Below are 16,310 nucleotides of genomic sequence, written 5' to 3' on the forward strand. Positions count from 1 at the left end.
TTTGTAGCGGTGCTCCATGTGCACGATTATGACGCAATGGCGAGGCTTCAGTTCTCCACCCAAAGCCGCCTTTATGCAGCACCCAAACTTGCATAATTACGAGAATTTCAATGGATTTTAGTGGATTAATTTAGCGGATTAGATGTGAAAGAACAAAAAGCATGTTTTACAACTCTGCAGTCTTACCTCTTAATTTCAGAATAAGGCTACAGATTAGGGCCAAAGAAAGTTTCCTGTAGGGTATATGGCTCAAATGGACTCTTGCTCCAAAGAAAATTTTATTTTAATCATAAACCTATTATTTTTTATTCAAAGCATCAGGCTTTAGAACTTAGGGAGTAAACGTTAATGCTGTATACAAAGAAAGTGTTGAGCACTTAGATCATTTAATTATTATATGCATTTTTAAAGAGAATATTGAAACTGAGAAAAAGACTGAGGAGGGCAGGTTAACATGTGGTTCATTTTAATATTGCAACTCAAGGTGCAATTTCTGACATAAATCCCTACTGGAATAGTTTTAATGGTTAACATCGGTGAGTTTCTCAGTTTTTATGATTTTTGTATATATATGAATAAGGGAAGCTCACTGTAACGACAAACTGTCAATGTTTAACATAATGATACCTTAATAATCCAACTACAACAACTTGCCTATTTCACCAAGACCCAGCTCTCTTTACTTGACTTGATTTATGATCATAGATGGACATATTACTGTACTTTTTATTTTATTTTATTTTTTTGGCTTCTATTTGCATGACTGATGCAAATGAACATAGGCCTACAGCATTCTCTACATACAGAGATCAAGTACTTTTTTGATGCATCATGTGTGTGTGTCTGTGTGTGTGTGTGTGTGTTAATAAAAACCACTCAAGGACAGGAAATGTTTAAAATAAATAAACTATATTCAATAAGGTCTGCTTGAGCTCTAACAGCTACATAATCTTTTCTTCTTGGGACACAGTACACATCATGCCACGTTCTTCAAAACAAATCTCCTCTGCCTTTAGCTTTGTCTTGCCTTTTTATGTTACTTCCATAAAAAATGAACAAAAACAACAAAAAAACAAACAAGAATATTAAATTGAACTTTTTAGTGAATTATAACAGTATTTTATATATATTATTGTCACATCATTTTGGACAGTCAGTCATTATTAAAGTAATTTAACAGGCAGAAGAGATTGATCACAGATAGAAGTGCACAAAAACAAGCGGGGAGCAAGACAGACAACATACAAAACTGTGAGGACAACAAGACAGATTCATAACATGGAAAGTAGTAACTCTTTTTCACATTTCTCTAAGCAGATGTAAACTGTTTGTCAATAGGTTATCTTTACCACCTCCAATTCCAATCTATAATATCTCTAATGAATTGGGTGAAAAAAATACATGTAAAAAAAAAAAGATGGGATATAAATGTAAACATTGACACTGAGAATAGCTCATGCGTACAACGGGTACTTCATGCATTTTGTACATTAGAGGCACATGTATAACTTCACATTTACAGTAATGAACACAGTCCAGCCGCTGGTGGACATCAGAAATGCAACATCATCACCAGAAAACATGAAGACGTGTGTTGCAAAAAGCCAAGATGGCCCTTTACCCAATGAACATGCCCTTCACACAGTCAACAGACGAGACAGTCACAACTACAGTGCATTTAACTCTGTTATCATCAGTTACATTTTTAAAAAGTAAATCAATTAATAAATAAAAATAGCCTTGGCTCAGTGCACAAGAAACATTTTTACAGAGACATATTACTTGTAATTCCTTAGAAAAACAAATGATAGATAGATAGATAGATAGATAGATAGATAGATAGATAGATAGATAGATAGATAGATAGATAGACAGATAGATAGATGTAAGGATGCAGCATAGAGATGAATTCGCTGCATTAGTAAACACTGCAAACGGAGTCTGAATTATCATACAACATACAGTGATTTCTTGTAACCCAAGTAAACCTACTGAGAATATCTAAACATCTTGGAAATAGTTATCAAAAAACTATTACATCAATAACTACTGAGGTTCCTACCCATTGGAGTACACTTGGAAATAGAAAAATCGCCTACTGGAAATGTCACAAAGTCAAATTCCAAAAAGTTTTACAAAGCTTTCGACATTAACGGAGTCGTAAAAAGAGTAAACATCTGACATTCAGGGCAATGGGTGATTTCTCCAGATTCTCCAGAAACATAAGATCAGCGATGATAAAACCAAACATCAACTTTCAGAAAATCTCTATGACTCTTCTTGTCATTTGTCAGATTTATTGCACTTTCTCTTTGTAGTTTTAAGAAGAAGAAAAAAACTTGAAGCAATTAACGGGATTGGGATAGGCACCAAGTATCACCGAAGGGTTTACTGATGTGCCGGATGCTCAGGGTAGGGTCACATATTGCACACTTTGTCTCAATCAATTTGGTTTCTGTTGCACTCAGAGAAAACAAACACACTAACGTAACACAATACAGATACAATTATGAAATGTTATTAGTTAAATATTAAATAATCGATAAGTCTCTTAAGGCAATAATTGGGAACAAATGGATCTAGGATTCTGCTAATCTAGGATTGGCTCCGTCTTTCAGGGCTTCAGATATCAAATATGAAAATCTCTGTTAAAGACAAGAAACATTTTCCCCAGTTTTCTACTGATGCGTTTTCTACCTAGTGATTAACAGTCTGTTTAAGCCAGGTTATGTTGATGCTGATGTATGAAACAAGATTTCATGCTTTATCATTAGCACAATATCTATGTCAGAGAGCATAGTTCTCTCTACTCAACTGTTAACATAGGTGTGAACATGGTTCAGTGTAAAAAATATGTGAGGCAAAGCATGAGAAAATACAGATCAATAGTGCCTTTTTTTTAAACTCAAGACATTCTTGAAAAGAAGACATCTAGATCTGCTCTTAAATAAATTAAATGTTGTTTATTAAAGGAACAGTTCACCCAAAACTGAAAATTTGCTGAATGTTTATTAAGGCCATCCAAGATGTAGATGAGTTTGCTTGTTCATGAGAACAGATTTGGAGTAATGTAGCATCACATCACTTGCTCACCAATGAAAACTCTGCAATGAATGGGTGCCGTCAGAATGAGAGTCCGAACAGCTGATAAAAACATCACAATAATCCACAGCACTCCAGTCCATCAGTGAACATCTTGTGAAGTGAAAACCTGAGTGTTTGTAAGAAACAAATCCCTTGTTTTCACCATTGCTTAACTGATGGACTGGAGTGGTGTGTGGATCATTGGGATGTTTTTATCAGCTGTTTGGACTCTCATTCTGACGGCACCCATTCACTGCAGAGGATCCATGAGCAAGTGAGCAAGTGTTGGAAAGCTGCATTTCCCCACATCTGATGAAGAAACAACCTCATCTACATCTTGGATGGCCTGAAGGTGAGCACATTTTATTCATTTTTTTAGAAAATGTTCATTTTTTGGGGAACAATTCCTGTAAGTACTGATCTCTCACCAAAATATTATAAAAGAGATCTGACATAGGCAGCCATCATTGTTGTCCCTTTTAGTAACAAACACTGTAAACTTCAAATTCATGCATGTCTTCAGTCAAAGCATGCCGTTATAGTTCTGCCAATATGTACTCCATCATGCATTTCGATTGACTAGACCACAGACAAAAGTCCAGCCCTAAAGTATAGCAGGAGAACACAGTACACACACCACACAGCGCTACACAAACATCTACAGACCGGACAGATGAGCTGATGACATAAAAACGCTTGGAATCCCCTTAACGTACATATACACACAATCCTGAGTGCTATACGAGTAAACAACATTTTATTGTGAATCTGTCAGGGACCAATCAACTTTCAGCTCCACGCATAATGAGTGGACTAACCAGCTAATGAGTTTATAAAGAACCAATCACTGCGCAGCTCTTAACTGTTCTAGACCAAGAAGCCCCAGACAGGTTTACACAATGCAGATAGAAACTGTACAATGACATTTTGATTCAGCGTTTCATTATGAGAACTTGTAAAGTCATTGGATGCATTGAGTGACCACAAACACGCTTCAGTTTTTCACTGTAGTAAACTTGACACCCAAATGATTTGCTCTTCTAATAAACTTGTATTAAGAGTAACTTTGACGGTACCCATTCAGCCACTGCAAGCATAGACGGAGATGTCTTTTATTCCTAGCATACTCTGAACACTACTATGTTTTGCGTACATTCCAGTGGCTTGACGCTTGACCGTTGGAGATGACGGTGAGTGTTTCCAGTGGAATCTTTACATTGACACTTTTAAAAGAGAAGTTCCATTGCTTCTAGGCAGAGGAAGTACACAATGAATGTAACAACTGAAGATTCAAAACATTATGATGTCCAGTGTTCCGTTTCAGAATGAATGTAACAACCGAAGATTCAAATCATTATGATGTCCAGTGTTCCGTTTCAGAAGATCCCAGTCATAGTGATAAGATGTTTTGTTCATTGAATTAGAGGGATTGTTGAGGTGTAGAATATGTATGCATGTAAAAATGTAAGTGTCTGGATTCAGTGTGACTCAGATGAACACACAATTATTAAAAAATAAAGCCATTTGGAGACAAACTGACCCGATCAGAGGATGAAGGCTAATCTAGCAGAATATTGAGTCTCTGATAAATTTTCTAACAGATAACGTTCTAATTCCATCTTCAAAAAAATCTTCTGCCCAAGAGCTACTGCTGCTTTCGTCTAGTCTTAAAGGGATATTTCACACAAAAATCACCCTCCAGTACCAATGACATGACTGCGTCACATGACTAAAAATGCATCATCGTTTTATACATAGCCTCAATTACTTTCTTTTGTTGAACACAAAATAAAATATTTTGAAGAATGTTGGGAAAACAAACATTTGCTGGTAGCTAATGACTTCCATAGTATAGAAACAAATACTATTGTATACTATGGAAGTCAATGGCTACCAACGACTGTTTGGTTACCAACATGCGGTACTTCAAAATATCATACAGGTTTGGAGCAACTATCCCCTTTTTGTGTGAACTATCCCCTTAAGCCAGACTGTTTTCGATGCTCTTTTGCTGAGATCGTAAATTATTATGTATTTTTTTATTGTAGGGCACAAATGTGTCTGAAAAAGGGAGACTAAGAGAAAATATAGATATTGGTGATAGATAATTATTAACCATAAATAACATTAAAATGCATCATATTTTTGTCAGTTCAGGGCACAATTGAAAGTCTTGGATTGCTTGGTCACGTACACTGATAAATTGTCTTAATTTGACAAAATATTTGAAAATATTTTTGCGAAACAAATATTTCATTATTTAGCATTCCCTTTACATTATTATTTACTTTTAGTTTGCTCAGTTCCGACATCAAGCAGGTGAAGAATTAGCAACATTAGTGAAACGGCTTACTTGGGTGGAACCATTTCGAAGTTAGGTGCAGTCACACTAGACTGCATTATTATTTATTAAAATAATAGCCCTAGCCCTAGAACATGACATCATATCCTGCTGTGCAGTGTCTAATGCAATTTTACATGCTTTGAGACCATCTTGCTTTTACTCAAGAACTCTGCAGTCATCTCGTACAAGCAACAATCATAAATGACTGCTTTAGTACAGAACGATGCGCATCGCTAGCAGCCCGACTGCTGGTGCATTTTCATTAGCATCTAAAATGCTGTCCCTAGAGTTCTGAAGACACCATTTCTCTTTACTCATAGTTATTGGGCCCTTGAACCATAAGAATACCTGTTACATGACAATGTCTGCAGTGTGAAACAAAAGTCCTCAGTTCTGCCTAAGATAGAAGTGTGACGATTTTACAGCATCGCTCCCTCTTTACAGTACATCGCGCTCATCTTTGCCCTCTGTGTTGCTACATGCTTTGCTTTCTTTTTTTCCCTTTCATCTCTCTCCAGCATCATCCATCTCTTTTTGTCTTTCACCTCAGATTCTCTTCTAGGTCTCATCTAAGCTGAGTGATGTGCATTCAGCGATTCGTAAGTGTTTTGTAAGTGTGTGTGTGTGTGTGCAAACTTGTGTTGATGTATGTAGTTTATCAAGCCTGTTTGTAGATATAAGTGTGTGTCGTAACAAGTGTTTGCTCCCCGTTTCTCCCTTTCAGAGCCGTTCAGAAGCCCTCGATATGGCAGTAGGCCTCCAGGCTGGAGAAGAGGATGTAGAGGAACCACAGACCCAGAAAGAGGAGCGTAGTGAGCAGGCGTGAGACCCGAGGGCCGCCCAGCTCTCCGCCGATAGACGGCCGGCGGCGGAACAGCAGCACCCCCATGCAGATGAAGGCAAAAATAGTGAAGAGGGTGACGGAGAAGGCCAGCGAGCCGGGATCCACGTTAAAGCTCTTTCCCTGGACGGCCCAGTACACGGCTGCCACGGACCATGCCACGCCGATGCCCAGAAACACGTTGACGGCGTTGCTGCCCGTGACGTTTCCCACGGAGGCGTCTGCGTACTGATCCTGTGTGGCGGCGACTTTACTGGCGAACGTGTCTGAAAGAGCAGGAGAAAATATAGACATGGTGTCAGGCATTTATATTGACAAAGCTGGTAGAATGAGTAATATTTCATATTTTCAAATGATCAAAATCAGCCAGTTTAAATTAAATTTAATTTAATTTAAAAATAATATTTATAAAAAACTAAAAAGTATCAGATATTGACATTTCATGTAATTATATATTTATTAATAACACTCTAATGCAAAATCTATTTTAATGTTAATGTAATTAAAAAATTTTTTAGTAGTTTTGCATACAGGTATATGTCATTTACTTTCACTAAACTTTAATATAGACCAGTATATACTAATGTTCAAAAGATTTGATTCTGTCAAAAATATGTTTTTTTTTATTTATTAATTATTTTAAATTAAAACTATTCATCAAGTATGCATTAAGTTGATCAAAATTAACAAGACATTTATAATGCAAAAAAAGATTTCTATTTTAAAATAAATGCTGTTCTTTTTAACTTTTTTATCTTAAAAATATCCAGGAGTAATGATGCTGAAAATACAGTTTTGAACACAGGAATAAATTACATTTCAAAATATATGTAATAACATTTAACTTTTTTTTTCTTTCTGTATTTTAGATCAAATAAATGCAGCTTTGATAATCAGTAGTGGTTTATTTAAAATAAATAAATAACTCTTACTGACCTCAAACTCACTTTTATCACTTAAACATTGAACAAAATTAAGTGTAAATAAATAAAATGTTCCTTTTGTCAGGTGAAAAATGTGTTTTGTGCATTTTTCGTAATCGAATGCGGTGAGGAGTGTCTAAACTCTTCTTTATATGTCCTCAAGCACACCTGGGATAGAAGTGCCCAGGGCCACGAACACCACGGCAGTGACGGTGTCCCGGAGGCCCACGGTGCAGCCGAAGTGTGACGCCAGGTCTCCGATGATGGCCGTGAGGAGGCCGATTACAATGATGGACACCACGAAGCATGCCCAGCCGTTCCAGTACTCCGTGGGCGGAACAAACGCGAACAGAACCTTCCAGAACACCGTCAGGAAGTGCATGATGTAATCGTAGCAGGACGGGAGACGCTCCTCTCGACCCTCCTCTTCATCTTCATCTCCATCACCTGAGGATGCCACATCATTAATAAATACACACAACTCTGACCAGTTCTACATGCAGGGTCATTACCAAAACTAACCACCAGGGGGCAGGATCACATCACTGACACAAACAAACTTGTTGGCTATGTTTATAGACTTGTATTCTCATGGAAGTTAGAACTGTATGCATTCAAAAAACATACAATAAATCCAAAAATTAGGTGTAAACACACTTTTCACTCAGAAATTTCACGCAGTAAATCAAATAATTACAAAGAACTGATATGTAACACATTGAACTGAACATGACATTTGAAGGAGAAAGACCTTGAATTAATATTTTCCTGTAAATCATATTTCCAGAAGCTTTATTTACAACTCATGGACCAGTCTTGTTTTAGAATCATTGAGATACTATTAGAGTTTTTATTAATCATTGTGTATTTTATATACATAATTTTAATGTATAATGTATAATGTATCGTTTTTATAGATTTTTATTTCAGTTTTAGTTTTATTTAGTACTGTACATCGAGTTAAATTAGATTAAAATGTAAAATGCTGCTTTGGCACCTAGCTGATTTATTTTTGAGGTTTTAATAGTTTTACTGTGTTTTTGTCATTGTTAGCCGTTTTTATGTCTATATATGTATATTTTAACATATATATTTCAATTGTATTTTTATTTTTAGTTAATTTAGTATATCAAGTTACTAAATTATAAATTAAATTACAATGAGAGTTGATTTACTTATTTAAAAGGTTGCTTTTGCAAATTGTTTTATTTTATTTTATTTCACTTAACATGATATTGCAAGTAAGTTTCTATTAATGTTTTTACTTTTACTTTTAGCAACAGTTTTAGTCATTACAGAAAATGGCATGCTGGGAATTCTGCTCTATTTCTGTTTTGTCTTCCATGGAAGAGTTTTGGAAAGGTGCACAGATTCTTCCAGAAAAGTCATTTTTAGCAGTGCTCTTGCTGTGCATTGCTGAAGCCTCTGAGACGGAGCGTTAAAAGAGCAGCCTGAGAATGTAAGAGCCTCATTATGTGTTTTATTAAGTCTGAGAATTGCTGAGGGAATGAAATGTATACGGTGTGACTCATACAGTGTATTCCTGTTTCAAAAGAGACCAATTAAACATCCGACACACTCATGAGGAGCACAAAGGTGTGAGACGGACCTGCGCTGACGGTCACGGCCTCCACGAACTGTTCTCGCCACGAGTGCGTGCCGATCACCAGCGCCAGGTTCGTCTTCTTGATCAGTTTATCAACGGTGCTCTGAAACACAGCACAGATCACTCACACATTCACACAGGCAGCACACAGGTCTCATCTTCTGCTCAGGATAATCACTAGGGACTGGGCTTGCTTTCGGGACCCTATCATCAATGTCATCTTCATTTCATTTAATACAGTGCACAATTATAATGATCATTGCATTAGTCAAAAATAAATAAATGTTATATAATTTCAGAACTGAGAATATCAGATTGAATGTGTTTTTTTTTTTTAAAGAGCTGGACCATTAATAATATCTTAGCATCCTCACTTCTGGCTTCAAATATTACTAAGAGCCTGACAACTGTTCGTTTAGCACCACCGATCTGATAAATAGCACTCTAAAAAAAGAAATGATATGAATGTGTTATTTAAATGAGAATTTAATCAACCATCAACATTTGCTGTCATGAACAGAGCGGAATGCATCATTTCACTCTGGGTAATCATTAAGCAGGAATGATACTTCAAATGATATTTTTTGTAAATAGTCATAAACAGTTCTAATTGAAAATCACCAACAGCGTATGTATAACACATCTGACCATCATGTGCAGGAATATGTTGGGAATCTACTGGGAGTCTCAAGCTGTGGGCCAGTATGACTGAGGGATGTGCATTTTTCATGCTTTGTAAAACATAATCTATATATAGAGCTGTAGTGTACTGTACATGAAGATCTGTTCAGCATGCATGATTTCACCGTGTGGCCTCGTGTCATGTCTACAGAACAGATGGAGGAAGAATGTGGAGATATGGCTGAAATATTATTGCATCTTGGTTTTTTAATATAAATATGTGTTCAAATGATATCTTACAGTAAATTATAATAATATAAAAGTCAAATTATTTAAAAAAAAAAAAAAAAAAACATTTCAGATGTAAATCCGTACAATAAATTCATAGGACTCCTTGGTAAATAAATACATAAATTACTATTTTCTATATTTTCAGATGTGAAACCTTACAGACAATTCACAGGACTCCTCAAATAATTCAATAAACAAATAAATAACTATAAAATATGGTCTGACAATTTTCAGTGTTATATTCATAGGACAGCTTGATAAACAAGCAAAAAAAATGTAATTAAATATGGGCTCACTAATTTCACAGTTTTCACACGTGATATAGGACTCCTTGATAAAATCAGATAAATAAAATAAAATATGGTCTGACTATTTTACATTTTTTTCCAATTTTAAACCTTACAGAAAATTCATAGGACTCTTTGAAAATAAAATAAAATAAAATAAAATAAAATAAAATATGGTCTGACTATTTTTTTTTTTAATTCCGATTTTAAACCTTACAGAAAATTCATAGGACTCTTTGAAAATAAAATAAAATATGGTCTGACTATTTGAAAAAAAAATCAGATTTTAAACCTTACAGAAAATTCATAGGACTCTTTGAAAAATAAAATAAAATAAAATAAAATAAAAATATGATCTGACTATTATCTATTTTTTCAGATTTGAAACCTTAAAGAAAATTCATAGGTCTCTTTGAAAATAAAATAAAATAAAATATGCACAGTCTACTTTCAATGCTTCCAACTGTTACCTTAAACTCATATGACTCCTCGATCACCACCTCCAGGCGGCTGTGCTCCCCCAAAACAGGTTTTCCCATCTCTGCTATCTTCCTGGCCTCCTCCTCCTCCGCACTCAACTGCCCCTCCGGATCCTCTGAAAGCCACAGACGATAAAAGAAAAGAGACAGACAGAAAAGAAAAGAATAGATGAGACACAACGGAGGGCACACCCCCTACCTGTCAATCAAAAACACAACAGTTCCACCGATCGATAAGACACCACGTATGACAACACGACACACACACACACACACACACACATGAACAAAACAACACAAGCTCTGAGAGACGTTCTGAATGCATGAATCTACCAACCACAATGCTGTTTACAACCCATTTTACTTCTGTAAAGCAGAGTAAAAACTGAGACTGAATGTCTGCAACAGCTACTATTGAGATTTTTTGACTTTCTGTCTAATGTTCTGAACTCTCTCTCTCTCAACAGTCAGCGTTTGATCCCTCTTTACACAACGTAATCACATCCCTCATGGGTTTAGAGAAGCTTTTAGCCCCTCTCTCCTCTCTGCTGAGTGTGTAACATGAGGGTTAGTGTGAACACATGTCAGTTGACCAGAAGTTGATCTGAAACCTTACCTTGGTTCAGCAGCAGGGCTGCGTGATGTAAGGAGGGACAAGAGAGATGGAGTTAGTGCTGGAGATGAGTTTACTCCATTAATAAACACACATATACACACGCACACACACACACACATGTATCTCATGACTGTGGCTCTTCTCCAAACCTTAGTGAACTGCTTCTCTGAATACTAAAACAGCATCCTAACAAAAACAGCGTTTCATAAGTGACTGATCTGAAACGCTCAGACAAACTCTGCTGCTAACAGCTGAATCCATTAGTGTCAAATAGTTGACTCCAGCAGAGCAAAGAGTCTTAAAGGCAACTCAGTGCATTGGGTGACCATCTCAGAAACACCCTCAGGCTGCTGTTTTACAGTGATGCAGGAGCATCTGAGGAACGACTGGAAAACTGTGCGTCAAGATCACATTTCAATGTCAAATCAGCAATAAAGTCTAGCGGAAATTATGCATGCATGCATATTATGATTAAGGGGTTCCTAGGTTAACAAATAATATTCTAAATCCTATATATTTTTTTGTTATTGTTGTGTATGATGGTGATTATTATTATTATTATTAATACCCAATATTTGTTCATGCTTTTTATAATTTAAATAATAATAATAAAAATAAAATGTATAAATTTTTTTTAATACTGAATAAAAATTGTTTAAAATGTAATTAAAACTATATACAAAATAGTTTTATATAGTTTAAAAGTATAATTTTATAGATTATAATTTTATGTAGTTTAATATATTTAAAAAATTTTAATTTAAATATCTTATGTTTATAAAAATATACTTGCATTTTATATGTACATGTATTAAACATTTTAATATAATGTGTTTTGATTTCAATATGTTGATTTTATACATTGCTAATTTTATTAAAATGCCAATTTAAAAAATATTGGGCAATATTTCTTTTTTTAAAGTATGTCTTATTATATTTAATTACGAATATTAATTGATTATATATATATATCTAGAAACAAATATTTAAAATAATAAAATATTATTTTAAAAAAGTTAATTTATATGTAACTTATTTCTTGATTGTATATAATACATAAAACATAAAATCTCATAAAGCAGCATCATTTGCAGCCTTCTATTTGGATAAACCTGGAACATGCATATGAAGCCTAAAAATGCTGTCTAGGAAGTCATCTCATTAGGGCTGGGAGCGGAGCCAACTGTATCGGAAACCACTTGAACCCGCTTGAAATGTGTGCCCAAAACCACTCTAAAAACGAATAGAGTTAATCTCATAGTCTTTATAGTGCAACACACACATACTGTACACACACCTGAGATTCCTCTCTTCAGCCAGCGCGGTTCCTCAAGAACGATGAAGAAATTCTCATGTTTCTCGTACTCTTCATCATCAGTGATCCTCACCTGAAGGGTCTGACTGCAGGCACACACACACACACACACACACATAGATACAAGTAATCAGACATTCAGGTGGAGGCTTTGAAGTCTCACATCGATTACTGGGACAAGTGACAGAAAATTGCTACTAAATAGGAAAATGTCAGAAGGCTGCATAATTACACACACACACACCACATACCCAACACACACAGCGCCTTATAAATACTTAACGCTGTTCCTCTGGGTTCATGAACAGCAGCGCTCCACCCTGACATCAAATCACATTAAAAGAGCTGATGAATGAACAACACACACACACACACACACACACACACACACAAATAAACCACAGAAACATGCTCACACAAATCATGGGAAATGTCAGCATTTAAATAATTTCAAAAGGTTGCATGTCAATATTTAATCACATTCATACACTCACATATGCTCCAACGCACAACAATGTGTGCAAATATAAACCTCAATGCACATAAAACTAAATCCACAATGCTTTGTAAGGGCACGAATTTACTGAGTGGTGTTGGATTTACCTCCAGCACTGACAAACACAGGAAAATCGTAACGTTTAGTGCTCATCCATAATGTAGGACAGTGTCACGCTCGTCCGGAAAAGACAGAAAAGACTCCAGACAGAAGGAAGCGTAGCATCCGCTAACGATCTTACTGACTCACAGATACTAAACATGCAAGCATCACTATCAATATCGCTCGTACTCCAGGGATTTGAGCAAGCCCCGGTGAACACGAGTGATACCTTAAAAAAGAGGGATGAGCTGTTACTTTATAAGGAGCTTAGATGCTACATCTTCAGCTGGTGGATGACGAAACAGGTGAAACATATAATCTCAGACTTATACTGGAGGAGGAACCCTGGCCACAGGTGGCAACCACTTAGAAAACACACAGAACACTAGAGGTCGACCGATATTGGATTTAGCCGATACCGATAGCTAGGTTGGACCACACTGGCCGAAACAGATTACTTAACCAATAGTTTTTAAAACGGATACTGAAAAAAAAAAAAAATAGTGCTTTACTTACAAAAAAAAAAAAAAACAGTACTGACCAATACTAATAGTAGTAGTAGTAATAAAAGTAATAATAACACTAAAAGTAATATTAATAGTAAATGTTTAAATTACCACACTCTAATAGGGCCCTATGAAATTTAATTTTTTTCTAAATTCCATTTTATTTATTTCCAAATTCTGTTATTACATTTTTCTGGATTCTGTTTTTTTATTATTTTTTTATTTTACTCCACGCCTTTTTAATAGTTAAATTAAAGTTTATTAATCATAAAGCAAGTCTAATTAATTAAAATCATGAAACTTATAAAACGTATAAAAGTTTAACAAAAGTTACATGATTAGTGCCCTAAGAAATGTTTTAATTTTTTCTCACCATATTTTTTTTATTGTTACCAAATTATGCTTTAACATGTCTAATTATTTGAATGCATAAAACTTTATTTATTCATTTTTTCCTAAAGAAACCTAATGATTTTTTCCCCACAAAAATTCTGTGTGTATTTACATTTTTATTATTATCAAATCAAGGCATGAAACATTATTTTTATTTGTCTTTAAATTAATGTAAATTAAACTACCATTTTTTTGGCAAACAAAGAGGATTTACTATTAAAATTAAAACATGGAAGAAATGTTGTGTGATTCTTCCTTAAATGATAATGTTTGTTTCATTTCAGTAGTAGTAGTAGACTACGTACATTCTACTGAACAATACACTTCAAAACCGGACTTTTATTTTGACAGTGTTCTATGCATGTGATATGATGCTTTTGCTTAAATCAAATGGTCAGATGCTCATGAGCAGTTCTGGAGATGTTGTTCTTATCAACTGCCTAACAATTACCAGTAACCACCCCAAATACACTAGGAACTGCCTAACTATCTAGTGACCACACAGAACACCCTAGCAATTTTCTAGAAACCACTCAGTATCCACTTTCTTAGAAACCTTTGAGTTATCACTCGGAACACCCTTGCATTGTGGAAGTGAGTTTTTGCACAGACATACACTGATTTCTTCCGTCTTGTCTTGTGTCTTTCACACTCACGTTGTCTGGTCGTTGGTGAATTCCAGCTCTCCGTGCGCGTCTTCGTAGTCTACCCCTCCCCCTTGGGCCGTGCCGTTCTCTGTGTGGTATGGAATGATCACGGTTCCGCGTGCGCCAGAGTTCCGGACCACCGTTACCTCCATGGTTCCCACACTCTCGCTCACTCGCACCAGGCGGTCTGTGAAAGTGAAGATCCCTGCGTGGTCGTCGTCCAGGATGGTGACCGTGGCCATCAGCGGTTCCACCAGCCGGGCCTTGGGAGCCTGAGCCGCGTCATCACTCTCAAACATACCCTCCGCATCACCGACACGCAGGTTCAGCAAACGCACAAAGAAGTGTTCGTCTTCCTCAAAGATGTCATCATCGATGATGCCCACCTAGAAAGAAAGACAGACTTTCAGTAAAATGGTTCTGCTTCAGTAAAGCTCAGAACATGCACAGATCCAGTTCTTGGACATAGTACATTAGGGACTTAACATTCATCTCACATGGATTTGTAGAGCTCTGACATCTCTGATCAATGTGTCCATCACTCTAAATCCTTTCTAAGTCTTTTTGGCAGAGAGTCACTCAACCAGTGACAGACACTACAGCACTGTTGCCTTGGATTTACAGCCCTGTCCGTCTCCGAAGAGTGGATGTTTTTTCTAAAGTTTTTTCTTTGTAAACTGTTGTTAAGGTACTTAAGCATTGTCCTTGGCAATTCTCCTGTTCATAAAAGATTCCTATTAATTGACATACAAGAACCAGTACTACTGTAGATTCAACCTTTTGGTTGAAGAACAAAGCTGGATCAAAATTTATATTTTGGACATGTTCTAAGAAAACTTACTTAGAAATCAACTTTCCTGCTAAGCTTGGATGTTTAAGACCATCCCAGTTGAGACCAGATCCACTAGCATGTATTTCAAGTTATTAACCAGCTAGACCAACTTAAAGCTGCACTCGGTAACTTTTAACGCTCTAGCGGTTAATAAACAGAACTGCTTGCGTCTTGCGGAAGAACATTGTAGCCGGAACTAATTCTCTCTGTTTATGTCTATGAAGAATCACAAAGGTACTGGGTTACTCCGCCGCGGTACCCCCGAAGCAATCTAAAATAGTCCGAATATAAACACTTATTATAGGTGCACCCTAGTGATTCAGGACCAGCTAAAAACACGGTTTGGAAAATGGATTCATGGTGTACTCGCTTATTATATACATTTTTCTACATTTTGAACACAAACAAAGTTACGGACCACAGCTCTGATTGGTTATTTTTACCGGGAGCGATGGAGTTTCTGCAAATGGCAATAGGACACTGGGAGGAGCCAGAGGAGCTTGATTTTTTCACAGATTATCTGTCTCATATTCTACTGTCAGGACATAATGACAGGTTTAATAAATATGTAAAAAAATATTTTTTTACAAAAGTTCCCTACTGCACCTTTAAACCAGCTAATGACCATAAATGAACCCATGTAAAACAACCTACTCTACTGCTTTCAGTTGGACCAAACTGTATGCTGTGGAAAAGCAGTATTCTTAGAAAACTTTGCCTAGAAAGCAACTTTCATGCAAAGTTTGGATAATTGAGACCATCCTAGTTAAGAAAATTATTCCAACTTAATAACCAGCTAATGACCATAAATGAACCCATGTAAAACAACCTACTCTACTGCTTTCAGTGGGACCAAACTGCATGCTGTGGAAAGCGGCTGATAATACTCAAGGACTTTATATATGGGTGCTAAGATCATCGTATTCC

At 36.1% G+C, this 16,310-nt stretch overlaps 1 protein-coding gene across 2 annotated transcripts in view; it reads right to left on the reverse strand.

Moving 5' to 3' along the window:
* Nucleotides 1-3,330: 3,330 nt before the first annotated feature.
* Nucleotides 3,331-16,310, reverse strand: part of LOC113114729 (sodium/calcium exchanger 2-like) — a 95,158-nt gene continuing 82,178 nt past the window's right edge. The window contains exons 7-13 of one of the 2 annotated variants that reach the window (XM_026281667.1): nucleotides 14,561-14,937; nucleotides 12,390-12,493; nucleotides 11,093-11,110; nucleotides 10,468-10,592; nucleotides 8,802-8,901; nucleotides 7,361-7,639; nucleotides 3,331-6,535 (exon numbers count right to left, since the gene is read on the reverse strand). In XM_026281667.1, coding sequence (XP_026137452.1) covers nucleotides 6,159-6,535; nucleotides 7,361-7,639; nucleotides 8,802-8,901; nucleotides 10,468-10,592; nucleotides 11,093-11,110; nucleotides 12,390-12,493; nucleotides 14,561-14,937 — 1,380 coding nt within the window. In that variant the 3' untranslated portion in view covers nucleotides 3,331-6,158. The remainder of the gene's footprint in view (nucleotides 6,536-7,360; nucleotides 7,640-8,801; nucleotides 8,902-10,467; nucleotides 10,593-11,092; nucleotides 11,111-12,389; nucleotides 12,494-14,560; nucleotides 14,938-16,310) is intronic. The other variant, XM_026281668.1, reaches the window with a different exon arrangement.

Source organism: Carassius auratus, chromosome 15 (genome assembly GCF_003368295.1).
Source record: "Carassius auratus strain Wakin chromosome 15, ASM336829v1, whole genome shotgun sequence".
Classification (NCBI taxonomy): domain Eukaryota; kingdom Metazoa; phylum Chordata; class Actinopteri; order Cypriniformes; family Cyprinidae; genus Carassius; species Carassius auratus.